Source organism: Meleagris gallopavo, chromosome 5 (genome assembly GCF_905368555.1).
Source record: "Meleagris gallopavo chromosome 5, MGAL_WU_HG_1.1, whole genome shotgun sequence".
NCBI classification, from domain to species: domain Eukaryota; kingdom Metazoa; phylum Chordata; class Aves; order Galliformes; family Phasianidae; genus Meleagris; species Meleagris gallopavo.
In genome coordinates, this window is record NC_139408.1 from 57,712,996 (window position 1) to 57,738,746 (window position 25,751).

General features: G+C 58.3%; 4 protein-coding genes across 23 annotated transcripts in view; 1 reads left to right on the forward strand and 3 right to left on the reverse strand.

The window, feature by feature from the left end:
- NIN (ninein) overlaps positions 1 to 4,969 on the reverse strand; it is a 54,728-nt gene extending 49,759 nt beyond the window's left edge. For 3 of the 5 annotated variants that reach the window (XM_085225922.1, XM_085225925.1, XM_085225926.1), the window contains exons 1-2: positions 4,869 to 4,969; positions 790 to 993 (exon numbers count right to left, since the gene is read on the reverse strand). In XM_085225922.1, coding sequence (XP_085082048.1) covers positions 790 to 972 — 183 coding nt within the window. In that variant the 5' untranslated portion in view covers positions 973 to 993; positions 4,869 to 4,969. Of the gene's footprint in view, positions 1 to 789; positions 994 to 2,416; positions 2,492 to 4,613; positions 4,754 to 4,868 lie in introns of those variants that run through there. The other 2 variants (XM_085225923.1, XM_085225924.1) reach the window with 2 other exon arrangements.
- A 2,923-nt stretch (positions 4,970 to 7,892) lies between these two features.
- On the forward strand, positions 7,893 to 12,618 carry ABHD12B (abhydrolase domain containing 12B). Its single transcript, XM_085225927.1, has 13 exons — positions 7,893 to 8,050; positions 9,334 to 9,461; positions 9,869 to 9,971; positions 10,048 to 10,167; positions 10,367 to 10,397; positions 10,478 to 10,523; positions 10,598 to 10,727; positions 10,803 to 10,843; positions 10,986 to 11,065; positions 11,144 to 11,226; positions 11,933 to 12,011; positions 12,105 to 12,229; positions 12,489 to 12,618. Exons 1-13 carry the CDS (start codon positions 7,959 to 7,961, stop codon positions 12,508 to 12,510), a joined length of 1,080 nt encoding a protein of 359 aa, XP_085082053.1. The 5' UTR covers positions 7,893 to 7,958; the 3' UTR covers positions 12,511 to 12,618.
- PYGL (glycogen phosphorylase L) lies at positions 12,450 to 21,621 on the reverse strand. The gene is made up of 20 exons (XM_010712156.4): positions 21,297 to 21,621; positions 19,784 to 19,885; positions 18,867 to 18,945; positions 18,658 to 18,761; positions 18,379 to 18,510; positions 17,920 to 18,031; positions 17,758 to 17,840; positions 17,499 to 17,642; positions 17,280 to 17,372; positions 16,572 to 16,718; positions 15,845 to 16,008; positions 15,656 to 15,770; positions 15,155 to 15,256; positions 14,902 to 15,049; positions 14,734 to 14,792; positions 14,506 to 14,647; positions 14,210 to 14,417; positions 14,002 to 14,136; positions 13,195 to 13,261; positions 12,450 to 13,086 (listed from the first exon to the last, which is right to left on the reverse strand). The coding sequence occupies exons 1-20, from the start codon at positions 21,537 to 21,539 to the stop codon at positions 12,892 to 12,894; spliced, it is 2,574 nt and encodes an 857-aa protein (XP_010710458.2). The 5' UTR covers positions 21,540 to 21,621; the 3' UTR covers positions 12,450 to 12,891.
- A 1,289-nt stretch (positions 21,622 to 22,910) lies between these two features.
- The window catches only part of TRIM9 (tripartite motif containing 9), a 32,934-nt gene continuing 30,093 nt past the window's right edge, over positions 22,911 to 25,751 (reverse strand). For 11 of the 16 annotated variants that reach the window (XM_085225931.1, XM_085225937.1, XM_085225936.1 and 8 more), the window contains 3 exons: positions 25,398 to 25,560; positions 25,147 to 25,255; positions 22,911 to 24,399 (listed from right to left, as the gene is read on the reverse strand). In XM_085225931.1, coding sequence (XP_085082057.1) covers positions 24,368 to 24,399; positions 25,147 to 25,255; positions 25,398 to 25,560 — 304 coding nt within the window. In that variant the 3' untranslated portion in view covers positions 22,911 to 24,367. The remainder of the gene's footprint in view (positions 24,400 to 25,146; positions 25,256 to 25,397; positions 25,561 to 25,751) is intronic. The other 5 variants (XM_085225934.1, XM_085225944.1, XM_085225943.1 and 2 more) reach the window with 2 other exon arrangements.

Consider the following 25,751-nt stretch of genomic DNA (forward strand, 5'->3'; position numbering starts at 1 on the left):
CACAGAGCAGCTGGGGGATCTGTGAGCCAGCAGGATGCTGCAGCCCCAAAGGAGGAAGGAGCCATTTCCTACCACCAGCTGCATGGGGACACCAGGAAATACAGATGAATGTGGCTCAAGTGGCCACCACGGAGTCCGATGGCATTCTCAACATGGTGGCATGTACTCCCACCACAGCTGTTGTCCACAGCAGCTTAAGTCACCCATGGCAGTGGGTTGGAACTGAATGGGCTTTAAGGTCTCTTCCAACCCAACCGCTCTGAAGTTCTTTGAAATCAGGAGCTGAAGGCCTGGTTTTAGGTCCCCATAACCCTCCAAGGACCCAAGGAAGTAGTTAAGGCTGAAGACAGCACCAGCAATGCTGAGCATGACATGACGGCATTGGAGAATTTTGGTGCGGAGAAACTCAGTGCAGTTGGCTCCATTTGGGGGACAAACATTGCAGTTAGCAGTTTTCTCCTCTCCCATTATAGCTCACCTTCTAGAGGCTGTCTCACGCTCACCCTATCCTCGCATGATGGAGCAGCAGTGCAAACACATGGCTGGAGCTGGGCTGCTCACAGCCCAGTGACCAAAGCGAGAAGCTGTGGGTGCCCCATCCCAGGAGGTGCCCGAGGCCATGGATGGGGCCACGGGCTGCCTGATCTGCAGGGGGGCACCCAGCCCACGGCAGGGATGGGGGTCTTTGAGGTCCCTTCCAACCCAACCATTCCATAACTCCATGAAACACATCCTTATCACGTGCACGGCAAGGACCACATCCACACAGTAATACAACCCCAGCCTTACCCTGCCTAGGAGGTTGCCCTGGAGCAGGGTCTGCTGCAGTGCTGGGGCCACCTCCTCCAGGTGCAGTACATGGCACAGGTCAGTGAGCTCCTCCTGCCCCAGCGACCCTGTGCCCGTGCTGTCAAAGCTGTCGAAGAGCTCCTTGAGGCGGGCTTCATACTGGTCCTGCTCAGCTTCATCCATCCCATAGCCTGCCAGGCTCACCTGTGGGGAGAAACACAGAGGTAAGGATTCCCACGGCACAGCACAAAGAAAACCCCAAGGGCTGATATGGAGGCAGCTTTGCTCCACGGTGCATAGCATTTGCATCCATGTTTGCTTGCATTAAGCCATCCCAGTAGCCTCCTGGATGAAGGCAGGAGCAACAGACTGCAAAGGCTCAGAGGGAAAACATAGTGAGGATCTGGGGACTTTGCACCTTGCTGGGTGATTTGCAGGTACGTATGGCCACTATAGTGGGGGCTACACCCCAAAAATCCACAGGGCTGCCATCATCTAGTCATGAGCTTCCCTCTGCACATGGATCTCATCGCAGAGCATACACTTCAAAGCAGCACTTCTCCTGTTATTGGCATGTGCTCAGGGGACACATCCATGCCCATGTCACAACACTGGACTGCAGGGACCTGAGGTCAAACCCTGCCCGGAGCGCTTGGCACTGAGCACAGCACACCGTGAGGTGGCAGTGCTGGGATTTGGAATGTGGAGCATCCCAACCCCAGGGATTTATTTTGGGAGGGGGAGTGGGGAGTGAAATTTCCTGTCCAAGTTGAGGACTCGGCTGGCATCCTTTGATTCTGGCTGCAGGGTTTCCCTCCTGGCTCCGGAGGTCAGCAGCAGAACCAATGCCATAACACAAGCGCAGGGTCACACCAGCAGCCCAGGCACAGGCTATAGGGCTGTACCTGAGATGCAACTCAATTCCAACCCCCAACACCATTCCTTCCAACACAGTGGCCTCCAGGAACCCCAGGAATCTGGGAATTAGGAAACCCACAGGACAGACACAGCAGCCTGGTCCCTGATGCACTGGAGGACTCGGCACCAGAAATCCCAAATGCCTGCCAGCAGAGGGAAGGCAGCAAACTGGTTCCTTGCTTCTCACCCAACAATCCCGTTTCCCACCTGCATCCAGGGCTCAGCACACATTAGACACCAGCACCACAGCCTGCATGGCAGCCCCAGCGCTCACAGCACACCCGCAGTGCCTCCAGCCCCAGGATCTTCCCAGGCACTTCTAAGCCTCAAACCTTTGGGATCAGCTGCCACCTGTCCCCCACAGACCATCCCTGACTCCACATCCACACCCCCCCAAAGCCAGTTCCCCCAGCTGGGCAGCGCTCAGAGCTAAGTGCCACCTCCCAGTGCAAACCCAAGTATTGGGGTCGCTGAGCCCCCCACTGCTAAACAACCCCAGGGATGCTGGGGGAGGAGGGATGGAAGCCATAAATCCAGCAAGGAATGAACCCACAATGCCACAGAGCAGCAGGGAGGGACGGCCAGAGCACGCCGGGCTGTGAACACAGACACTGACATCCCCATGCAGCCAAGGGGGGGATTTAAGGTTTCCCAGCCTACAAATGAACAAAGGAAGGAACAAGGCACAGGACATCCCCCTCCTTCCTACCTGCAGGCCAGCGCCGCGGTCCCGCACGCATCCCGCACAACCTCCATCTTAGGCAGCTGCCGTGCAAGGTGACCCAAGATGCCTGAATTATTCAGCACTGCTTCAGGGAGAAGGATCCAACCCGACCCCACGCCTTCCTCCTACCGCCGGGCTGGGAGGCAGCAGCACAGCCATCCCACTGCTGCGGGGATAATGGGGTCAGCTGAGCCCCAGCTGCCGGTCGGGGGCACGGAGGGGAAACCGGAGCACAAAGCCCGGCTGAGAGCACACAGCCTTTCGTCTCAGCTCCAGATGGGGCAGCAGCTGAGGGAGTGGTGGGATTGGGGAGGGGGCAGCAGCTGGGCTGGGCCTCCCCCCTTCCCTCCCCATCTGAGAGGGGCTCAGCTCCAATGGGGGTCGCTTTGTTTGGGTTCGTTAAGTCCTCCAAAATGATAAACTTGGGTAGAGAGGGCAGCTTTTAGGTGAACTGCACTTTATTGTTGTTATCATTGTTATTCCTACCGTCCCTATGGCAAGCCTTTGGCAGCAAAGCACTCGGGATGGTGAGATAAGGAATTCCCCCAGCATTTCTCTCCTCCCTTTTGCACCCACCCCTTTCAGCACAGAGGCTGACAAAGCCATTCCCAGCTCAATTTAACCCCAACAATACAGGCTAACCTGGTAATTTAGTACTTTGAGCCAATCCCAGCCTCCAAGCTTTAGCCTTGGAGCCACACATGGCCGATCCATCGATGGCACACTGCAGCTGGCACAGCACTTGCTTATCAAAGCAAAGAGTGGAAGGAAGGAGCCTCTCCCAGTGCTGCTCTGCCTGCATCCCTCCCCTCAGGCTGCACAGAAATGAGGATGGCATCTCTGTGCACCCAAACCGAGTCACTGCTGTGACCCAACCAAGCCCTGGCACCTAGCAGTGCACAGCCACTCGCTGGAGCTCCATCGCATGGCCATGGCCAGAACATCAGCAGCTGCACAGCACGGCCAATGTCACCTTGTGCTGAGCGAGGCTGGGACCCAGGCATTGGCACAGCATTTTGTTCCAAGGTGCCGCTGACACGAGACCCTGGAGCTCTTCTAGAAGGTCAGCTGTCTCATTGAGCTTATTATCTCCTTTCCCTAATGAATCATCTCACACAGCACAGCTGGGACTGAGCTGACATCATTCCCCGCTCAAACCACAGACCCCTATTTTGTCTCTTTTGGGGCGATTTCTGAGCTTAACCCACTTCAGGTCCCACCATCTCCTTGGTTGAACAATGCCCAAAAGCCAACGGGGAAAAAAAAGTCAATGAGAAAGAGAAAAAAACCAACAACAGAACCCAGAAGGACAACGCAGCACCCAACCATCAGTCCATGACCACAGCACACCCACCTCTCCAAGGGTCACCCCAAAGCCAACCCTACAGCTGGCATTTCCTCCGCCCCATTGAGCACTGCAACGATTTCCACAGCCCCTCAGTGCCACCTCTCACCCCCAAATCACAGCCAACCCCTCCAGAACTGGCAGAAAGAGGGGATGATGCTGTTAACCAGCCCGCAGATTAGTGAGGAAGCGATGACAAATAAAGGGCTATAAATTTATGTAAAGAGCTTCAAAGCAGCACGGAGGTTTGAATATTCACGGCACCTCGGGATTTGCATTGTAATGGGTCCTTTCAATAAGGAAAAACAATGCTCCCATCTGCTGGGGTTCTGCAAGCTGCCACGGGGCTGTGCCCCACAACTTGGGGAACCCCTGATGGGATGAAACCCAGAGCCAATGGTGATGGAGTTGTGGAATATTTAGAGTAGGATGGAACCTGTAAGGATTGTGGGGTCTGCGTCCTGGCTGCGTACAGGGCCACCCAAAATCCAAGCCCTGTAACTACAGAATGACAGAACACCCCGAGTTGGAATGGATCCATAAGGACACTGGGGCCAGCTCCTGGCTCCACGCAGAGCCACCCAAAATCCAAACTCTAGGGATCATGGAATCACAGAACATCCCCAATTGGAAGGGACCCATGAGGACCAACACCCGACCGGGGCTCCCGAGCTGTGCAGAGCAGCGGGGACGGAGCCCCGAGGACACGACTGGGTGCTGAATCACGGCGCCACGCACCGGCACCCCCACGGCGGAGACACGGAAGATGCTCAAACACCAACGCGCCATCCCAAAGCAACACGCACCAAAAAAAACCCCAACAAAACAGAGCCTTACCCCAGCTCCTCGCTCCGGCTGACCCTAAGGGGCTCCGTTTTTAGGATCTCACCCCCAGCCCCGCGCTCACCCACCAGCTGCCGTCTGGGGACTTCACCAATGACAAACGGAGCGATGTCACCATCCCAGCCCCCCGCCGGCAGCTCGCTACGTCCTTCAGCCCGCCCGGAACGACGCGAGCGGCCCCGGTGGGCGAACCGAAGGAGCTCGGCTCCCCTCCCCTCCCCACCTCCCCCCGGTGCTCCCCGTGCTCACCCGGCGCCGTGCCGGTGTCTGCGGGCGCGGCGGAACGGAACCGTACGGAACGGAGCGTGGCTACCGGAGGCGGCGCCCCGTTCAAATGCGGCCGCGTTTATTGGGCAGCGGCGCGGGGGCGGCCCCGGGGGGGCGGGCGGACGGACGGCGGTTCTTTGTGAGCCGGGGGAGGGTCGGTGCCGAGCGGCTGCGGCGGTCCGGAGCCCCACGCGGGGTCCGAGGTGTGCCCGTGCGGGTGGCATCACCGAGCTGCCGTGTCCCGGCTTGGGGTCCCCGTGCCTCCTCTGTCCTTTGCCCCGAGGTGGCGTCACCGTGGGGCCGTGCTGGCTTGCACCCCAGCTTAGGGTCCTCGTGGTTCCCTCTGTCGCCGAGGCGGCATCACCACGCCAGGGGACACCTTACCCTTGTCCCACGTTGCCGCGCCAACTGGTGCCGTGTCACCCCGATATCTCCAGCCCTGGAGCACGTCGGCTCACTGCCACCCAGGGTTGACCTTGTGCTGCGGGTCCCTCAGCGGTGACGCAGCACCTACGGGCACCCCCAAAACGCAGCGCCCTATTAAAGCCCTCACTGGAGCTTGAGCCCATCTCAGCCGCCAGCTGAGCGCAGCCTGTAGGTTCTCTGCTGGCTCGTATGGGGCTGAGCTCACACTGCAACATGCTCCTGTTTCGCTTCTCTCTGCAAAAACTATCGGGGAATCCTCTGAGCCCTCTTTGAAGATAAACCTGAAGCTGGTCTCCATATTTTTAGGCAAAAAGAGCTTCAAACCCACAAAATCCTGCGGGATGGCCAAGGGCCCAATGGCTGCAATGGGGACAGAGCCCCACTGCAGCACCAGGAGCAGCCCTGGTCCCCGTGCAGTGTCATCACCTCCTGTCCCTGCAGTCCCCAGCGCGTGCTGCCTGCTGGGGTCACGGCCCCATGGCCCCGAGCGAGGCTAAAGGTGACAGCAATGGGGACAGGGGCTGCGTGAGACAGATGTTAGTGAGAGAGCTTTGTGCTCTGTTTTGTAACATTTGCCATTTTTCTCCGCAGCTTTCTTCTGCTCTGACACTTGCTGAGGGTTTTTCTATTTATTTATTTATTTTTTTCTTTCCTTTCTCCCTCCCTTTCCCCATTTGCCGTTTCATCCCCGGTTCAACCCCCTTTTTTTTTTTTTCACTGCGCATTATGCGGAGCTGGAACCATCTGCTGCTTTGTTTTGTTGGAGCACGGCGAGTGCCAGGACCTTTATCCCCCGCACCCCTCCCCACTGTGCTGTGCTAATCCACAGCACTGCCCCAAAATCACCACCGCCACCAAACAAAGCCTCTGCGTGGCTGCGTGTGTGCAGCTGGGTGGGCAGCAGGGATGGGCAGCATCCATGGCATCCCCATGTCCCCACGTCCCTGTGTCCATGTGACCCCAGTGTCCCTGTGTCCCCATGTCCGCATGTCCTCATGTCCCCACGCCTCTGTGTTACCATGTCACCATGTCCCTACTTCCCCAAGTCCCCAAATCCCCATGTTCTCATGTTTCTGTGTCCATATCCCACATCTCCATGTTCCCACATCCCCATATCTCCTCCACATCCCCACATGCCCACGTCCCCATGTCCCTATGCCCTCAAGTCTCCATATTCCTGTGTCCCTGCGTCCTCACGTCCCAACATCCTTATATCACCATATTTCCACATCTTCATGTCTCCAAGTCCCCATGTCCTCATGTCCCTGTGTGCCTCCTTGTCTCCCATTCCTACCTCCTCACATCCCCATATCCCCCCTTTCCCACATCCCCAATTCTTCATGTCCCTATGGCCCCATAGCCCCACATTCCCATGTCCCCACATCCCCATGTCCTCATGTCCCTTTGTGCCCATTTGTCTCACATCCCTACCTCTTCACATCCTTATATCCCCCCTTTCCCAATTCCCCAAATCCTCATGTCCCTACGGCCCCTTTTCCCCACATCCCCATATCCCCACATCCCCATGTCCCCACATCCCCATATCCCATATTCCACGTCCCCATTTCCCTGCCCACGTTTGACAGCGTTAGTGGATGCAAATTCCCCACTCCCTTTTAGGACTGGCTGCTGGCAGTCATCGCACCATATTCCCCCCATCCCTGTAGGATGAAGCCGTCCTTGCACAGCCTTTAATTCTGAGCACCCTCACAGCTGCAGCTGAGTGCTGTGCCTGCAGCGTGAGCTCACAGGAAGGAAACTCCGCTCTCCGACGCCATCACCAAGTGACGCAGACAGAAGAACAGCAATCTGGGCAAAGCCAGGCCTGCCGAGCAGGAACGGGGCCGGGCCTCGTGCGTGTCTGTGCCAGCAACGTGCGGCCCCATTGCTGGGCAGGAGACCCTACAAAGCCCCAGTTGCACTGCGCTGCGCTGCTTTGTGCCCCACTCCTCCGCACAGCAGCTCGCTGTTCTGTTCTGGGGCTGATTTCTGCTTCAAGGGGAAAAACCCCACAGCCGCCTCCGGTGCATTAAAGCAGCAAACTACAAACAGAAACAAACACGAGCAAGAGAGGCGTATAGCAATGGGGTAACAGCCGAGAGGAGCCCTACAGCCGGAGCGGAGAGAGGTCGGGGATGGAACAAGCCCAAACTTGGATGGATTTTTCTTTATTCTTGTACAAAAACAATGGTGATAGGCGTCCGCCTCCAGCTCGGTGCTGCCATCCTACGTCCGACCCGGCGCATTCCTGGGCCTGCTGCTGCTCAGTCCCGGCTCTTGGCTCTTATCTATATTTTAAAAATTTTTATTATTTTTTATTTTGATGTATTATTTGTTATTCTCGTTGTTATTATTTTGGTTCGGTTGTCTTTTATCATTTTTATTTTATTCGTTATTTATTCCTCCTCCCTCCCCCCACCACCGCTGCTCCGCGGCGCTGCACGTGGGAGTGTCCGCGGGAAGTGGGCGGGCTCTCGGGCAGGAGCCAGGCTGTGATTGGCGAGGCCTAGGATAGAGGGCGTGGCTTGACTCCGGGAGGCGTGGCCTAGAGGAGGAGCGACGCTGTGAGTGGCGGGTTGATCCGGGAGGGGCGTGGTTTAGCGGCGGAGGCGTGGCCTAGCGGCGGGGCGGCAGTCGGACGGCGCGATGCGGCGGCGCGGTGGCGCGGCGGCTGCGGAACACGGGAGCGGTGATGGCAGCGGGCGGGCGGCGGAGGGGAGAGCGGACCGACCCCGGCGGTGAGTAGCCGCCTCTGGTCCCCGGCCCCCAGCTCCGCCTCGGGATTCCCGCGTGCCAGGCATCTCCGCCGTGCCCTGTGGCGTAACCCTATATCCACGGGCGTGTGGCCACGTGTGCCCCTATGGCAGAGCCGCCCCGCTATGGCCATGTGTCCCCGATCCCTGTGGCCTTGCGTTCCCTAGCCCTCATAGCCTTGTGCCCCCGACCTCCACGATCACTTTTCCTTGGCCGAGCTTCATGTCGTGGCCGTGTCCCGGTGTCACACAGTACCCTGACCCCATCCCGTGTCCTCAGGTCCCTCTGCCATCCCGTGTCCCCGTGTCGCCCCTCCGCACACCGTTTCCCTTTGCCGTGGCTGTGCCACCCCTCCGAGCTGCCCACCGCCCTGGCCCTACCTGCCCCACCTGTGGGATGTTGTGCAAGCAGGGTGTGAGCCCTCGCCCCTGCACTTGGTGACGGGGTGCAGCACCCGGTAATTAGCCCTAACGATGGTGAGCCCCGTTGGTGCAGCACGCAGGGTTCTGCACCCTCCAGTGCCCATGGGCCGCATCAAACTGCCCTTTGCAGCCCTTCCCTGCAGCACTGCCTGAGGCTCTGATGCCAAATCTGCCCTAGCAGAACCCTGCAGTGCTGCTGAAATCTGCTTTGACGCACACAGATACCTCTGCCCCAAATCCCTGCCGGTTGCCCCATCGCCATGCTTAGGGTGCTGTGATTCTGATATGCTGCAGAGTTTGGCATTTCCAACCCTCCTGGTTGCTCATTTCAAAACTGCTGCAGCTGTGGAGGATGTGGATGCGTCCCCAGTGCTTTGGGATGAGATGAGGATTTGGGATGCTGTTGGAGCATCGCCTCCATGCTGATGGCATCCCTCATCTGCTCTTTGTATTGTTTGCCTGCAGCACGGGTCTCCCCAGGCCATTTCCCAGCTCATTCCTTGTCCCCAACTTTTGGACACTTCTGTCACCTCTGGGTTCTGGGTGTTGTCACAGCGTTGGAGGCTCACTTGTCATGTGCCCTGCCCTTCCTGCCCACTCACGTCCCCGTGGGAGGCTGTGGGGGACCGGGCGGTGGCCTCCGGTGACGCTGGATCACAGCTCTGAGGGCTCTGCTCCATCCCCAGAATCCAAACTTTGGGGGAGCACAGCCATAAATCAGCAATGGAGAAAACAAACCCAACGTGAGGCCCTGGTCTTGGGAGGACAGACCCGACGTCGGGGCCTGGTGTTGGGACAGACACTTGGGTCCAAAGGGGCCATGCTGACTGTGCTGTGTCCCACAGGGGCTGGCTGGGCTGGTGCCCCCGACTGCGCACCGTCCTCCTGCAGCTGCTCCTCATGTACATCTCCGTGCCCTTCCTCGTCCGCCTCTTCCCTGTCATCCTCACCAAATTTGTCTTCCTAAACTTCAGTGAGTACCCCAGCACTGAGAGTAGCATGCAGGGCACTGTTTTTTTGGATGGAGGCTTGGGGGGGGGGTCCCAAAATATGCACGGTATGCTCACAGAGCTCACAGCAGCACTCCATTGGGCACCCCGTGTTTTGCAAGCGACGCTGCTTGCTGCCAGATATTGCAACACATCTGGGTATACAACATGTCCCTATGGCAGGAGGTGGCCGTGCTCCAGTGGGGTTGGTCGTTGGGGTGAATTATGTCAAAAAAAAAGCCAACAAAACAAACGCAACCCAACCCAAGCCAACGGGGAGATGCACCAAAGCAGCTGGCTTTGAGGGGTCACAGAGTCACAGAGTGGTTGAGGTTGGAAGAGACCATTTGGGATCATCTCATCCAACCCCTGGCCGTGCCGTGTCCCGCAGTGGCGTTCCCTTTCTTCGTGGACCTGCGGCAGCCGGCGCTGCTGCTGAACAACACCATCAGCCTCTACCTGCCCACCGAGCCGGGCGTCACCGTTGGCATCTGGTGAGCATGGTGTCCCAGCTCCTTGTCCTCCCTTTGGTGGCTGTGGGTTGGGGATGAGCCGTGTCCATCCCTGCAGGCACACGGTGCCGGGCAGCAGTGGGACTGAGGCACGAGGTCAGGAGCAGCGCTGGTTCGAGGAGGCTCTGGCTGATGCTCACCCCATCATCATCTACCTGCACGGTAACGGGGGCACCAGGCAAGTACCTGTGGCTGCCCAACCCGACGGGCAAATGGTGATGTTGTCCCACCCGATAGCTGGGCGCTCCTCTTTTGCTCCCACGGGCGTAGAACTGTCCCTTGTCCAACATGATAATGTCCCCCAGCTGGCCCCACCCTGCTAGAAGGGGAAGGCACCCCGTGCTTTATCCTTGCTTTATCCTCTCTTTCCCCACCAGGGCTGCGAGCCACCGGATCCAATTTATGAAGGTAAGTGGGGGCTGGGATGTGCCTTGCACATGGGAGGTGACATGGAGACACCTTAACGCATGCTGTGCCACGTCCTACAGCTGATGGGGGCTGCGGGCTTCCACATCCTGGCTCTGGACTACAGAGGTATGGCCACCCCCCCACCCCTCACCCTGGGGTCTGTCCCCTTTGGGTGGTGACATGGGAACACGTCCCTGCAGGCTATGGGGACTCCAGTGGGCACCCCTCGGAGAGCGGCTTCACCACCGACGTCCTGGCTCTGTACGACTGGGCCAAAGCACGCAGTGGGAACAGCTCCATCATCTTCTGGGGACACTCCTTGGGGACCGGGTAGGTGGGGGGCCAGGTGGGGGGCCTGCTGTAGGGCTCCCCACCCCCCCCTTATTACCACCTCCTCTGTTGCAGGATCGCAACGAACGCGGCCAGAAAGCTGCAGGAGGAGCGAGGTAACACCACGTTTTGGACAGCAGAAGTTGGGGGGCTGCATCGCTCTCCTCGAGCATCATCAAGCGGGGACAATCGTCTGTCCCCCTCCTCCTTCTGGGGACGGGGATGTCCCATCTGACTCCTACCCCATGCTGCTCCCAGGGGTCCAGGTGGACGCTGTTGTGCTGGAGTCCCCCTACACCAACATCCGCGACGCAGCCGCCAACATCCCCATCACTAAGGTGAGCACAAGTCTCTGCACTGTGGCACTGCATCCCCCTGACAGCAACTCAGTGAGTGCCCTGCTCTTTCCTGGGCAGATTTATCGGCAGTTCCCAGGTTTCGAGTACCTCATCTTGGACTCCATGGCTCTGGGCAACATGTTCTTCCGCAACGACGAGAAGTGAGTGCCCAGTGGGACGGGGTGAGGGCACAGGGAGAGCAGGAGCTGGGCGGGGTGTTCCACACCATGGTGTGCTCCCAGCTGTATTTGCTCAGCTTAGTCATGCCTTAGAAGTGACTTTTATTTGTATAAGGGCAGATACCAACATTACTATTGAGCCAAGCCCACCATCTGGTCATAGAACCATTGAGGTTGGAGAAGAACTCTGACATCCCCAACCGCAGCCCATCTCCACTGCCCACGTCCCTAAGTGCCACATCTCCACAGCTCCTGAACCCCTCCAGGGGTGATGACTCCACCACCTCCCTGGGCAGCTGTGCCACTGCATCACCATTAGTTTTATTTTTTTGAGCGTAATGTATTTGAATGCTGCCCACTTGGCACCATGGTGTTGGGGATGAGCGTTATGGTGATGGGGTCCTCTTGGCTTGGCCTTCACGGACACCTTTGCTAAAGCTGAATGGTCCGTGGGTGCTTTTCCAGTCAGAGCATCCCTGAACAGTGTTTTGGGTTATTATTATTACTGTTAATACATTATCAGGTACTCAGACCCGGAGTGAGCACCCTGAGCATTGCCCATCAACAGCCCTGGACACCAAGGGTGGCCCTCAAAGGCAGTGGGGGGTGGGTGGGGGGCTAGGTCACGTTAGGGGGGTTAATGGGGCAGGAGATGCTCGTGCAGCCCCATGCTGACCCCCTCCTACAGTGTGAAGGTGCTGGCCTGCCCGCTGCTCATCCTGCACGCAGAGGATGACACCGTGCTGCCCCCGCAGCTGGGACGCCAGGTGGGTCACCTGCTCTGGGGGCTAAAAGGCAGGGAGGGGGGTTGGGACCCCCTGGGATCCTGTGTCACTAACCCTGCTCCCACCCCACTGCAGCTCTTCGAGACCGCACGCAGAGCCTACAGTGACAAGAGCAAGGTGAAGCTCATCACCTTCCCTGAGAAGCTGAGGCTGGGCCACGACTACATCTCATCCAACCCAGAGCTGCCCACCCTGGTGAAGTAAGTGCTGCCCTGCAGAAACGTGGGGCACAGCACAACCCTTCCCTGTGCTCCTTCACAGATCCACGGAGAATCATCTCATCCCATCCCACCCCATCCCATGGTGCTCACTGGCATCAATTTGCTGAGCCCCCATCACTGCTCCAAACCCATCAGCACCGCAGTGACACATGGGTGATGCGGGGACAGCCCCCATGGGATATGAAATGAGCAGCAGGGATGAGTGACACAGCGTGAGGTTTATTGCATCTCGTTGCAGAGACTTCTTGAACATGAAGTGACTCCAGCTGCTGCCTGCAGCGCCCGTAAGCACTGCTCCTGCCCTGCACTGGGACCCCACCGTGGCACTGACCCTACTACTGCTGTATGTAATAAACACTGAGACCCACGCTCGTCCTCCCACTGCTGCGGGGTGCTCGGGGGATGGAGATACAGCTGCAGGGACAGAGGGGTCAAGCGGGGACCAGGAGCAGGGTGAGGGTGCACTGCAAATACCCAAGCCCTGCACTTTCAGCAATCAGCTTTGCAGCAAACAAGCCCAGTTCCTCATTCCATCTCCAGCAACCCCCACTCCGCCTCCGCGCAGCACTTTTAGTTTGAGCCCCTACCGCAAGCAATGGGTCGCAATGGTTTCGCTTTCAGCTCTGTGCTCCTCCCCTGCCCTATGCCCGCGCTGCAGTGCCGTTGGGGGTCCTGTCCTCGGCCCCCTCCCGCGGCTCGTTGGGCGGTGGGATCTTCAGGTCGGAGGGCTCCACGTGCCAGATGTCCCGTGCGTACTCCTTGATGGTGCGGTCGCTGGAGAACTTGCCTGCGGCTGCGATGTTCCTGATGACCATCTTGGTCCACGCTTTGGAGTTCTGCGAGAGAAAGGGGATGGAGGGAGGGCTGTATCTATGGGTGCACATCCGCACGGCCCAGTGTTGTTTTGGGGTCCCACAGCAGACACCCCTCCTTCTTGCGCTCACCAGGTACAGCTCGCTGACTTTCTCCTGGCACTTGACATAAGCCTCGTAGTCTGCAAAGACTTTAAACCTGAGGCAGCAAAGAATGGAGGAGTTAGGGAGAGCAGGGTGAGAGCGTGGCTGGCATGGAGGAGCGGGATGCTCGAATGGATGCTTCAGATAAATTAACCTTCCCTAGCCTCTACTGAATCACAGCCTGCTAAAAAAGCCCTTGAGATACCTGGAAGCATCCATCATCTGGCAAGGGCTGGTCTGGTATTAAGTGTGGAGGTTGGCAGCCCTGCCTGTGGCGGGGAAATGGAGCTTCATGATCCTTGAGGTCGCTTCCAACCCAAGCCCTTCTGTGATTCTAGGAAGGGCTGTGCACCCAAATGCATTCCAGCCTTAATGCAAGTTTAATGCAGCCCAGCTGAAGGGCTGAGCACTCAGACTTTTGTACCAGGGGTACACAGAAAATTGCTTTTCCCTGTACACGGGAGCTGGGGCAGGAAATGGGACATATTATCAGGCAGTGGATGTAGGGCTGCTCTGCATGGGTCTCCTTTAGGACGTGAGTTAATGGCTGCAAGGGGAAGGTTTGGGTTGGATGTTAGGACAATTTCTTCTCTGAAAGTGGTTGGGCACTGGCACAGCTACCCAGTACGGTGAGATCACCATCCCTGGGAGTGCTGCAGTGCTGTGGAGATGTGGCACTGAGGGATGTGGGCAGTGGGGGGGGACTTGGGGATCTCAGAGGTGTTCTCCAACCTGAATAATTGTGATGTGGAGCTGGAACCCAGGGATGGGTGGCATCCCAGCCATGAACCTCACCGGTCATGATGGAAAAGCATGTCAACCACATCCCTGAAGAGGTCTGGCTCATCCGAGGAGAAGAAGCCACTCCGGATCTGGTCAACAGCCTGCTTCAGCTCGGGGAGCCGGTCATAGTACTGCTGGGCATTGTAGCTGGGGGGCAGAGATCGTGAGCCCATGCCAACCCCAATGCCCACCATATCCCCACCACGTCCCCATCCCTCACCCATCTTTGTCCAGCTCCACCACGTCCTCCACCCTCATCCCAAAGATGAAGAGGTTTTCCTCTCCGGCCTCCTCGGCCATCTCCACGTTGGCTCCATCCATGGTGCCGATGGTCAGGGCCCCATTCAGCATGAATTTCATGTTCCCCGTGCCCGATGCCTCGGTGCCCGCCGTGGAGATCTGCTCCGACAGGTCGGTGGCAGGGATCACTGCCAACAGAGCACACAGCAAGGGGCTCGCCAAGGCCATGCTGAAGGACGCAGGCCAATAGCACTGGTGTTCCCCTGTAGGACGTACCCTTCTCTGCCAGGGAGACCCTGTAGTTCTCCAAGAAGATGACCTTCAGCTTGCTCCCCACAACGGGGTCGTTGTTGACCACCTGGGCCACGGCGTTGATGAGCTTGATGATCATTTTGGCCATGTGGTACCCCGGGGCAGCCTAGGGGCAGAGCCGTGGTGGGCCAACTGGAGTGCTGGGGACTCCCTTGTAGGGCATTCCGAGGGCTTCCCCCGAACACAGCTTACCTTGCCTCCAATGATCACCGTCCTAGGAACAAAGAGCTTCGCAGGGTCCCTCTTGATGCCTGGAGGAGAGGGCAGCACCGACGTCAGCCGTGCGCCTGCTCCTGCCTGTCCCCTGCCCAGCTGTGTGCCATCTCCCCCCACCCCCTGCCCATCCCCGCGGGGCCTTACGGTTGTACATGGTGATGATGTGCAGGCAGTTCATCAGCTGCCGCTTGTACTCGTGGATCCTCTTCACGTGCACGTCAAACATAGAGGAGGGGTTGATCTTCACCCCGTACTCCTTCTCCAGGTACAGTGCGAACTTCACCTTGTTCTCCTGGCCGAGGGCAGGCGGGCGTCAGCCCTGCACCCCCCAAATCCACACCCTCCAAATCCATGCCCTCTTATCCAAATCCGCGCTCCCCTTATCGGCACTCCTCACCTGCTTCACTTTGGCAACTTCCCTGATGAACAGGTCGTCATCTACAAACTCGTGCAGCTTTGCCAGCTGGCTCAGATCCCGCACGTAGTCCTCCCCTATTTTCTGTGAGAGGAGCACAGCCACGTGCTGACTGCAAAGCACCGATGGACTGCGGCCACGTGGGAGTTTAGAGAATGGTTGGATTGGAAGGGACCTCAAAACAAGTACATGCTGCTGGCTTGTACCCAGCTCAGGGCTGGAACTCAATGATCACAGAATCCTAGAATGGCCTGGGTTGCAAAGGAGCACAGTGCTCATCCCGTTCCAACCCCCTGCTGTGTGCAGGTCGCCAATCAGCAGCCCAGGCTGCCCAGAGCCACATCCAGCCTGGCCTTGAATGCCTGCAGGGATGGGGCATGCCCCATCCACAGCCTTGATCCTCGAGGTCCCTTCCAACCCAAGCAGTTCTACATCTCTACGATGACCCCCAAGGCTGGGAGCCACGTGCAGAGCCACCCATACCTCTGCAATGAGCTCAGCCAGCCCCGGGTTGCAGAGCAGCAGCCAGCGCCGCGGGGTGATGCCATTGGTCTTGTTCTGGAACTTGTCCGGCTCCAGCTCTGCAAAGTCCCTGAAACTGTAAGGGCAAGGAGGGGGCAACGTCAGCTCTGTGCCCGGGGGGATCCCCCACTGCGTCCCACCTACCCTTACACTTCAGACTTGATGATCTCAGAGTGGATCTTGGCCACTCCGTTGACAGCATGGGAGCCGACGATGCAGAGGTGAGCCATGTTGATCCTCTTGGTGCCTCCCTCCTCTATCAGGGACATCCTCCGCAGCCGGTCCACATCGTCGGGGAAGAGGGATGCGATGTGCTGTGGGGGGTGGCCAGGAGGGGGTGAGCGGCCAACCCAACAGACCAGCACCCGAGGAAGGGACCACAGCGACGTCCTCCATGCATTCGGTGCCAGCCAGAGCGATGGCTTTTACTCCAGGGTGATGGTGTGGACCCTCTCCATGGGGTTCAAGCCATCCTCATCCTTTTCCAGGATGAATTTAGTGCTCAAGGAGCAAAGAAATGTCAACGTGAAAGTCCCCAAAGCATTTTAAGTATTTTAAACAGCCACCAACAGTGGATAGCAATACAGAATGCTGTAGCTGGCAGGGAACTCTGTGTCCCTCTGGCTGAGCTCCTGCTCCAGCATGGACACCCAGAGCTGGTGCTCAGCCCCATGAAGGTCTCGAAGGAGAACCCACAACCTCTCTGGGTAACTCCACAGCAACAAGAAGGGCTTTGCATTGCTTCACCCAGTTCCTAGTTACCAGCCTCCCCAAAGAGCTGCAGAACCACCCAACCACCAACCACACAGCACGGTTTGAGCACCGTCCCCATCCCCATAGTGCGGCCCCCATCACCCAGAGCCCCCAACCCGCTCACGTCCAGGTGCCTCTGGTTGATCTCATAGATGATTTCCAGGTGTCTGGGGAGCAGCTTCTCCACCAGGTCCACCGGCCAGCGCTCCAGGGCTTCGGGCAGCACGGTGTGGTTCGTGTAGGCAAATGTCCGCTTGGTGATGTCCCAGGCCTGCAAGCAGGAGAGTGGCATCAGGGGCAGCTCCAGGGCACCCAGCTGAGTGTGAGCACCCACGTGTGTTCCTACAGCCAGAACCACGGCCCCAGCATGGCTCGGGTGGGCAGCACAGGCTCATCCCTCCCCAGCGCCCACTGGAGATTTTCCAACAGTGGAAATTCTCCTGAGCTGCTTGTTGAGGCCCACCTGCTCCCATGCGCTGCTTAATTAGAATCACAGAGTCACTGAGGTTGGAAAAGCACTTCAAGATCCCCCAGCCCACCCCACCGTGCCCACATCCCTCTGTGCCACTCTGGAACATCTCCAGGGACGGTGACCCCATCACTCCATGGGCAGCTGTGCCACTGCAGCACTGCTCTTTTGGAGAAGAAATGTTTCCCCACTATCCAACCTGACTCTCCCCAGCACAACTTAGGGCCATACTCTTGTCCTGTCATCCTATTAGCGACTGCTAATGAGTGTACGACCCCTGTACACAAAGAGGGGGTGCAGCACCCATTGCCCAGACTGCAGTTGGCCACTCTGCGACTCAGAAAGCTGAGTCACATCCCCCACCTTGCTCCAGGGCAGTTTCTCAATATCCACAAAAATCCTCATCAGCTCAGGGATGGCCATGGCAGGGTGCGTGTCGTTCAGCTGGATGGCGACCTGCGGGGACACGGTGGCACCCATCACCCACATCAGCCCGGTGGTTGAGTTCACCAAATGGCACACAACAACGGGGAGGTGGGTTGCTGGGCTGGAGGCACGCGGTGGAGCAGCCCTGCTTTGTACCTGGTCAGGGAAGGAGTCAAACACGGTGCGGACGCTTTCTGTGCTCCCGAATTTGGATGCTTTGAAGCGGCGGATGATGTCCTGCAGGGTGGCAGCCACAACAAAGTATTCCTGCTTCAGGCGCAGCTCCTTCCCCTCGAAGAACTGCCGGAGAGAGGAGTGGGATGGGCACCGGGCACACAGGGAAGGGCTCGCATGGCACCACGTGGCGTGGCACCCCTGTGCCACTCATCACGCACAGTGAGAATGCCTGACTTACGTTGTCATTGGGATAGAGGACGCGGGAGATGTTCTCAGCCAGGTTCCTGTCCAGCACAGCCTGGATGTAGTCCCCAACATTGACTGTAGAGGTGCAGAGGGGTATGGTCAGAGTGGCCTCGCTGCACCCTATCCCACCCAGCCCCCGCCGGCCCCCACTTACAGTCCCGCAGGTTGAAGTCGTTGGGTGCCCGAGCCGACCACAGGCGCATGGTGTTGACGGTGTTGTTCATGTACCCGGGCACAGGGGTGTCGTAGGGCAGTGCCAGCACCACCTGGGGCATTGGTGAGGCTGGGCAGACTGCGGGCACCATGTCCCCACGTCCCCACATCCCCACGCCCTGCTGGAACCCTCCCACCCCAACCACCAGAGCTGCATCCACCCTTGCAGTGGTGACAGGCGTGGGGATGCGCTTGGACCCCCAAAGACCCCAAAGGTTCCCCAGGGCCCCCAGAGCCCTGGCTGCAGGGACACCCCGGCTCTGCCTGCTGGCTGCCAGAAGCCCTCAGGAGATGGAGAGATGCCTTCAGGTGCCAGCAGCAGCTGGATGTAGGCTGTCACTCTGAGTGCAGCAGGACACAAGCCACCTGGGGACCCTGCGTGTCGGCTGTGCCCCCATACCTGGGTGTCCACCCACTTGGTGCCATTGGCAGTGTGCTCCACACGGCCATAGAAGTGCACGGGCAGCATGTACTCGGGCCGGGCCTTCTCCCAGGGGTTGCCGTGCCGCAGCCAGTCATCAGCTTCCTCCACCTGAATGGGGGAGTCATGGAGTCACAGCACGGTTGAGTTGGAAGAGACCTCACAACACTCCCAGTCCCATCCCAGCTATGGGCTGGCTGCCTCTCACCAGCTCAGGATGCTCTGGATCCCATGCACAGCCTGGGGTTCCCACCATACCTGCCACCCGTTGCGGATCTTCTGGTTGAAGATGCCATACTCGTAGCGGATGCCATAGCCGTAGGCTGCCAGCCCCAGCGTTGCCATCGAGTCGAGGAAGCAGGCTGCCAAGGAGAGAGGACTGCAAGGAGCAGGGAGCCCCAGGGCACGGGTCCCCCATATGGGATGTGCCCTTACCCTGGGAACAACACCTTTTGGGGTTCTCTCACCTGCAAGCCGGCCGAGCCCACCGTTACCGAGCCCGGCATCCTCCTCGATCTCCTCCAGCTCTTCTATGTCCAACCCCAGCTGAGGACAAGGAGGAGGCAATGGGACTGAGTGCCCACCCCGCACCCCGCACCCAGTGAGGGTGCTGCCCTCACTGCTGGGACATGGGGACATGAGTGGGGGGGGGGGGGGGGCAGGGTCCATCCCCAGTGCTGTGGGTCACTATGAGGGACACCCACATCCTTCCCCTCGTTGTGGACAAGCTTACAGGTGGCATCACCCTACGAAAGGGACAAGCAGAGATGTGGCTACAGCACCCCTACAAACACATCTCCAGCTTTCAGCCCACAGTGCTGTCAAGGAAGAGGTCTTGCTTATGCAAAGCTCCTAGGGCAACTCAGGAGGAACTCAGCTGAGCCACCAGATACAACTTCTCCAAAAACCCCACAACCAACATGTTTGCCCATGTTCTCCCCATCCCAAAGCTCCCCAGCCGGTCCTGCAGCACCAGCCCCTCTCTGCATTGCACTGAACTGCCCAAAGCACCACTATGCACATTTAAACCATTGCATACGAAGCCAAACATTTTATTGCAGAGACATTCAGCACTCAGCTTGTTGCACAGCTGTGCAATCACTATGCAACACCCGAGCCTCTTCCTACAGCCACCTGCCCCTGGCTGGGCTGTTGCCCTCACTGTGCTAACAGCTTTAGAAAAGCCCTACAGATAAATCGCCCTCCCTTTGAATGTCATTTGCTTGAAAGCTGCTCCTGCTCTTGTGCAATCTCTCCAGCTGAGCAGTGACTGCCCTGCACAGGGCAGAGGGGTGGGAGGAGAGAAAAGCAAACAAACAAACAGATCCCTTCATCAGCCCAAGTATCACCCGAGTGCCACGAGGCCCTGGAGCTCAGTGCTCACCTGGTACACAGCCTCATCGCAGGCGTTCTGCAGCCCCAGGTTGATCATGGTGTTCTGCAGCGTCCGGCCCATGTAGAACTCCAGGGAGAGGTAATAGATCCTCTGCAGGAGGAAGGCGTCCCGCTTAGTGCTCAGCCAACCCCATGGGCTGCTGCTCCCAAAGCAGAGCTCCAATGGGAAACCCCACCTCTCAGCATGCTTTAGAGTGGGGATTTTAGGGCCTGGAGAAGGTCCATTGCCCTCACCCCATTTTGGCCCCTATGTTATTTTTGAGGAGGGCACAGCGGGTTTGTTTGGATGGGAAGGTCACACAGAATCACAGAATGGCCTGGGTTGGAAGGGACCTCAAGGATCACGAAGCTCCAACCCCCACCACAGGCAGGGCCACCAACCTCCACATCTCACAGCAGCCCAGGCTGCCCAGGGCCCCATCCAACCTGGCCTTGAACACCTCCAGGGATGGACGGGGCATCCACAGCCCCTCTGGGCAGCTGTTCCAGCACCTCACCACTCTCACAGCAAACAACTTCCCCCTCACATCCAACTGAAATCTGCCCTCCCTCAACTTCAAACCATTTCCCCTTGTCCTGCTGTTATCTACCCTCTCAAAGAGTTGATCACCTCGGTACAAAGTTTAAATTTAAAGAGGACCCATTTCCTAACGTTGCTCAGCATCACAAAGCGGCAAAGCAGAACCGGGCACATCCCATTTCCCTGCGTGCTGCCATCCCGTGGGCTTGGCCATGGGAGCACTGCTGTAGGGCTGCGGACCCACCAGGTGTGTGACGCAGCAGGGCACCAAGAGCAGTGGCTCTGTGAGCTGCCCACCCTGCGGTGTCAGCAGCGCTGGGTTTAGGGAGGACTGGGGCTGCAGAAGTGCTGACTGCACGCACAATGGGATGCAATGGGATCGGTGCTGGGCGGGTGGCACCTGGCGCGGGGGTCCCGCATTTGGAGCTCTGCGGCAGAGTCGCACCGAGCAGCGGGCTTCCAGCTCCCACTAATAGACAAATTGGGATAAATTGGAGCCGACAGCACCATGCGGGTGGCAGGAGGGGATTAGAGCTTAATCCCCAGCAGAGCCCGGTGCAAACCCCCCACCACGGCTCGCCCTCAGTCCCAAGCGGTGCAGAACGAGCTCCGTCTGCAGCTTTCAGCTCCATTTGCTCCGCAAACCCAATCCACCCTCCGCGGGAACGCAGCGCTCCCCGAGGCGCTCCCACACCCGGGCCGAGCCACAACATCACCGCTCCCCCGCAGGACGATGCCACTCCCATAGGGGACAGCGACGCCATTCCCCTACGGGACAGCGCCATTCCCACAGAGGAACAACGCCGCCGTTCCCATGCTCGGAACCAACGCGCTCTGTTTGTTTTGCAAAGCAAAGGGCAGCGGCCTCATCCGCTAAAGTCCACCCGGGACGCTTCGCAAAGTCGAGCAGCGCAGCCCCACGGAGGAGGAACGCACCGCCCCGAGCTCCCCGTGCCCCACAGCCCAGCTCCCCCGAACCCACCTTGGGGTCCCTCTCGTAGTAGTATTGCTGCGTGCGGATCCATCGCCCCACCAGGTGATCCCGCACGGTGTGGGCCAACGCGAAGTAGTAGTCGCGGGGGGTGGCCACGTTGCGATCCTTAACCAACGTGAAATGCAGGTGCCGGTTGAAGCCCCGCTTCAGCTCGGCCACGTTCTCGACTCCCACGATGCCGCGGATGCTGATCTGCTTCCGTTTCTCCTGGTCCGACAGCGGCCGAGACATCGCTGCGGGGAAGGGAGCGCGGACGGCCGCGGGGTTCCGCCTCGGTCCGGGCTGGCACCGCCCTGGGGCTGAGCTCTGCCAGGGGCCGGGCCGCCCCGAGGGAGGGGACAGCGGGAGGGGCAGGGCCGGGCCCGGAGGGGGGAGGGCCGGGCAGCCGGCTGTGCTGCTCTGTTCCCCCCGTGCCCCGTTGTTCCCCCTGCCTCCCCTTGCAAACCTTTTCCATGCATCTCCTCTGCACCCTACGTCCGGGACTCCCCCGCAACCCGAAATCCCGCACCCTCCCCATAAAGACCCTTTTTCCCCGTACCCAGAATCACAGAACGGCCCGGGTTGGAAGGGACCTCAAGGATCACAAAGTTCCAACCACCCCCAAACCACAGGCAGGGCCACCAACCTCCACATTTCAGAGCAGCCCAGGCTGCACAGGGCCCCATCCAACCTGGCCTTGAACACCTCCAGGGATGGACGGGGCATATCACTTTTCCCCCTGCTTTTCTCCTTCCCAGTTGGCTGCGTGCCCCCTGTAGTTCCCTTATTTTCCGACCCCTCTGATCCCATCACTGGCCATAGTGATGATGGTCAATAGTTAGATTTGGTGAACTCAGAGGGCTTTCACCAGCACTGCTGCATAATGCTGAGCTCCCACTTTTATTTCTAGAGAACATTTAATTTCCAGGTTATCGTCTTGAATTCATCGAAACCACTTGATATCTAAGTGATTTTCTGGAATTTTTGGACATCACCCCATTTCTAGTTGGTTTTCTCCCCTCCCTGCATCCCAACAGGTGCCATCCCTCCTTCCCTTAGGAGGGAAGATTTTTCCTCCTTCCATAAGGAGGGAAGATTGAGGTTGGATGTGAGGGGGAAGTTGTTTGCTGTGAGAGTGGTGAGGTGCTGGAACAGCTGTCCAGAGAGGCTGTGGATGCCCCGTCCATCCCTGGAGGTGTTCAAGGCCAGGTTGGATGGGGCCCTGGGCAGCCTGGGCTGCTGTGAGATGTGGAGGTTGGTGGCCCTGCCTGTGGTGGGGGGTTGGAGCTTCGTGATCCTTGAGGTCCCTTCCAACCCAGGCCATTCTATGATTCCATACATCCCAGGGGGGATGGCAATGACTTCCTGAGATCACTCCTGAATGTGCTCAGAAATAACCCACGCTTACAAGTGTCCTTGGAGAGGGGCAGGGTTGGGAAAAGGCACTTTGGGACGGCAGCTGAGCCCTTGGATCTGGGAGCTGTGCACATCCCATATAAGAGCCAGCACTGTCTCATTTCAGACCCAATCACAGAATTCCACAATTCTATTCATGGCCAATGCCCAACCCTGAGGACGAGGATGCTGCAGGGGCTGCGGTGACACACAGATGCTCACGGAAGCTGAGTTTTAATCTGATAAAAGTCCTTTATTAGAACAGCGACCATGACACTTGTCTGGAGCAGAGCAGCTGCAGGCAGCTATCATCGCGGGACAGTGGGGACGACACCGTACGACCATGAGGAGCCTAATAAGCACCATGAACATCCTAAAGAAGGGGGAATGGCTGAGGAAGGCACCCCGTGACCCGGCCACGGAGCCCATCGGGCAATCACCGCAGAGCCGCTCGGCGTTGTCCCGCAACACAGCTCTCCTACAGCGGAGGAACTCGTCGGTGTGAACGAACAAGATAGCACCCAGTCAATAAATTAGGTGAGTTTCGTACTAGAGCAATGCGGGGACGGAGGGGATAAGGGGGGGGTAGGGAGGGGGTGACCTATATACAGTTGTTCTGCTGGAGCTGGGGTGACGAGCCGCAGCTTTCTGATGGCACGGGCAGCACCGCCGCCGCGAGGGCGAAGTACCATAAAGCAAAGCACGGGGATGAGCGCATGCATGGCCCTTGGGTAGCAGTGTGTGTGGGCAGCAGGCGTGGTGCTGCTCAGAGCCTGAATCACCCCTGGGGCACGGCCACGGGGCAGGCATGGCAGGGGGCACGGCTTCCTGAGTGCAGGTCGACTCCCCGTGCTCCCCATCGCTGGGCTCCCCTTCAGAACCTCTCCGCTGAGTGAGTTTTCCTGCCAAGGGAAGGATGCTATCGGGCAGTATTTAAGGCTCTACAAAAATAAATGCTCGCCTCTGAGGAGCTGCACGGTGTATGGCTGTGGTGCCAGTTTGTGGGGAGCCGGGTGCTGGGTTTGCCCCAAATCCTGCCCCTGCTGTGCCCAGCCTTGGGGGCACAGTGGTGGGAAAGGTTTTGCTCACCGCTCTGCTGGCGCTGACCCCAGCAAGGATGCAGCTCTGCTCCAGCAGGTGGCTGTGGTTTAACCCCAGCCGTGGAGCATCGCCCCGGGGTGCTGCTGCCTTCGCTGGGAGCAGTGGGGTGCTGCTGGGGTTGCTGTAGCACATGGGGCATCCCTCCATGGGGACCAGCAGCAATCCAGGGCCGACCCCGGTGTGTGGCAGGGAGGTGCTCTGCAAGAAAGGCCACGGGGAAAGAAACATCCTGCAAAGGAATGGGGCTGGAGGGGCTGAAAGCTTTCCAGGGGGTTCCCTCCCACAGCCTGGCCAGCTGCAGCAGGATGCAGGACGGGAAGCTCTCATCAAAACTCCAAGCCCCAAATCAAAGGAGTAAAACCGAACCTAAAAGCAGACACAGGGACATCTCGGGCTACTTAGGTACTTCATCAGCCAAAAAGAGCTAAACAGCGAAGCGTACACACACAGGACAGCGCTGGTGGGTGGAGAATGAAGACTGCCAAAGCTGGGTTCCTCCTTCCCTTCTGGCTGCCCCCAGTGCCGGCGCTCGCAGCTCCGTGCTGCCTCATCCTCACTGCATGGCCGAGCGCGAGGCGTAGAACTCAGGGACCGGCAGCCCCGTGTGCAGCGTCACCTGCAAGGAGACAGGGTGAGGGTGAAGGATGCTGGGGTGATGCTCACTGCCTGGGGCAGTCCCAGGTGAGGGGCCGTGTCCTGAGCGCACACACACACACACACACACACGTGTGCAGAGCTGCTGTGTGGGTAATTCAGCTCCCCCTCACCTCCAAATGCTTTGATTTGGAAGGAAAGCACAATTCCTTATTGAGAAGGCATTTTCCCCTTCAGATATGGATTTATAGAAAACTCTGTCTGTGATGCAATTATCTCCATCCTGATTGGAGTCGTAATTACTCATGTGCCTCTGAAGGAGGATAATGAAGAGCCTGGGTTTATTAGCAACCTTTAATCAGCATTCCAGGCTGGATGTGGCTCTGGGCAGCCTGGGCTGCTGGTTGGCGACCTGCACACAGCAGGGGATTGGAACTGGATGAGCACTGTGCTCCTTTGCAACCCAGGACATCCTAGGAGTCTATGATTCTATGATCCCCTGGGATGTCCTTAATGCTGAAGGATTTCAAACTCTCCCTTGTACACTGAGCTGCCAGAAACCAGAAGGGCTCTAGAAACATGCCTGTCTCTTAGGGCAGTGTGAAGGAGTGTGGTAGGAACTAAACCCACTGTGGAGAAGGACATTTGTACCACACCAATAAGCATTCCCTAAAAGCAGTGCAGACAGATGGGCTTGTGCAGTGCTGGAGGAGCAAGCAGTGACCACGGGGATGTGCCACAGCCACGCTGGGGGAACGTGGAGACTCACTGGGGTCGATGAGAGCAGGGATGAGATTGGTGAGAAGGGGAAATGAAAGATGAAAATACCAGAGAGGCCCAGGAAGCCACCACTTGGTGATGTTCAGGATAGCAGAGAGCTTGGGAGAGAGGGAGAAAAGAGGGGTTTGAAACTCCCCAGAGGAAAAGAGGCTTCAAGAGACGCCCTTCTCCCTGGTAATGCTCCCGTTTAGGACCTGCAGAGATGGAGGAGCTGGTGAGGCTCCTGCAGGGAGCACCTACCTGCACGTTCCTGTTGAGGCTGACTGCTGGGAAGAACAGGCCCTCCAAGTTCTCAAAGGCGACAGGGCCCTGCTGGTCCTCGTTGATGGAGAACGTCAAGGTCCTCCTGGTCAAATCCAGCAGCACTCCCACCGTGGCTCCTTTCGTAATCCCACCCTCAGTCCTGTGGGAGCAAAGGGAAAGTCACAGCATCTCCGTGGCATCGTGTCCCTCGTGCTCCTGGCACAGGGATAAATGAATCGCAGAGCGGTTGGGCTGGAAGGAGTCTTAAAACCAACCCAGTTCCAAACCCCTGTCATAGAATCACAGCATGGTTGGGTTGGAAGAGACCCTAAAGCCCACCCAGTTCCAACC

Bases quoted from the DNA above. Each gene is read 5' to 3' on its own strand.
- ABHD12B (XM_085225927.1), top strand. From the start codon at position 7,959: ATGCGGCGGCGCGGTGGCGCGGCGGCTGCGGAACACGGGAGCGGTGAT. The intron at 8,051-9,333 runs GTGAGTAGCCGC...TGTGTCCCACAG, and splicing joins AGAGCGGACCGACCCCGGCG to GGGCTGGCTGGGCTGGTGCC. The intron at 10,728-10,802 runs GTAGGTGGGGGG...CCTCTGTTGCAG, and splicing joins GGACACTCCTTGGGGACCGG to GATCGCAACGAACGCGGCCA.
- PYGL (XM_010712156.4), bottom strand. From the start codon at position 21,539: ATGTCTCGGCCGCTGTCGGACCAGGAGAAACGGAAGCAGATCAGCATC. The intron at 18,032-18,378 runs GTATGGGGGCAC...CCAATGCCCCAG, and splicing joins CCAAGTGGGTGGACACCCAG to GTGGTGCTGGCACTGCCCTA. The intron at 14,793-14,901 runs GTAAGGCCCCGC...CCTCTCCTCCAG, and splicing joins CATCATCACCATGTACAACC to GCATCAAGAGGGACCCTGCG.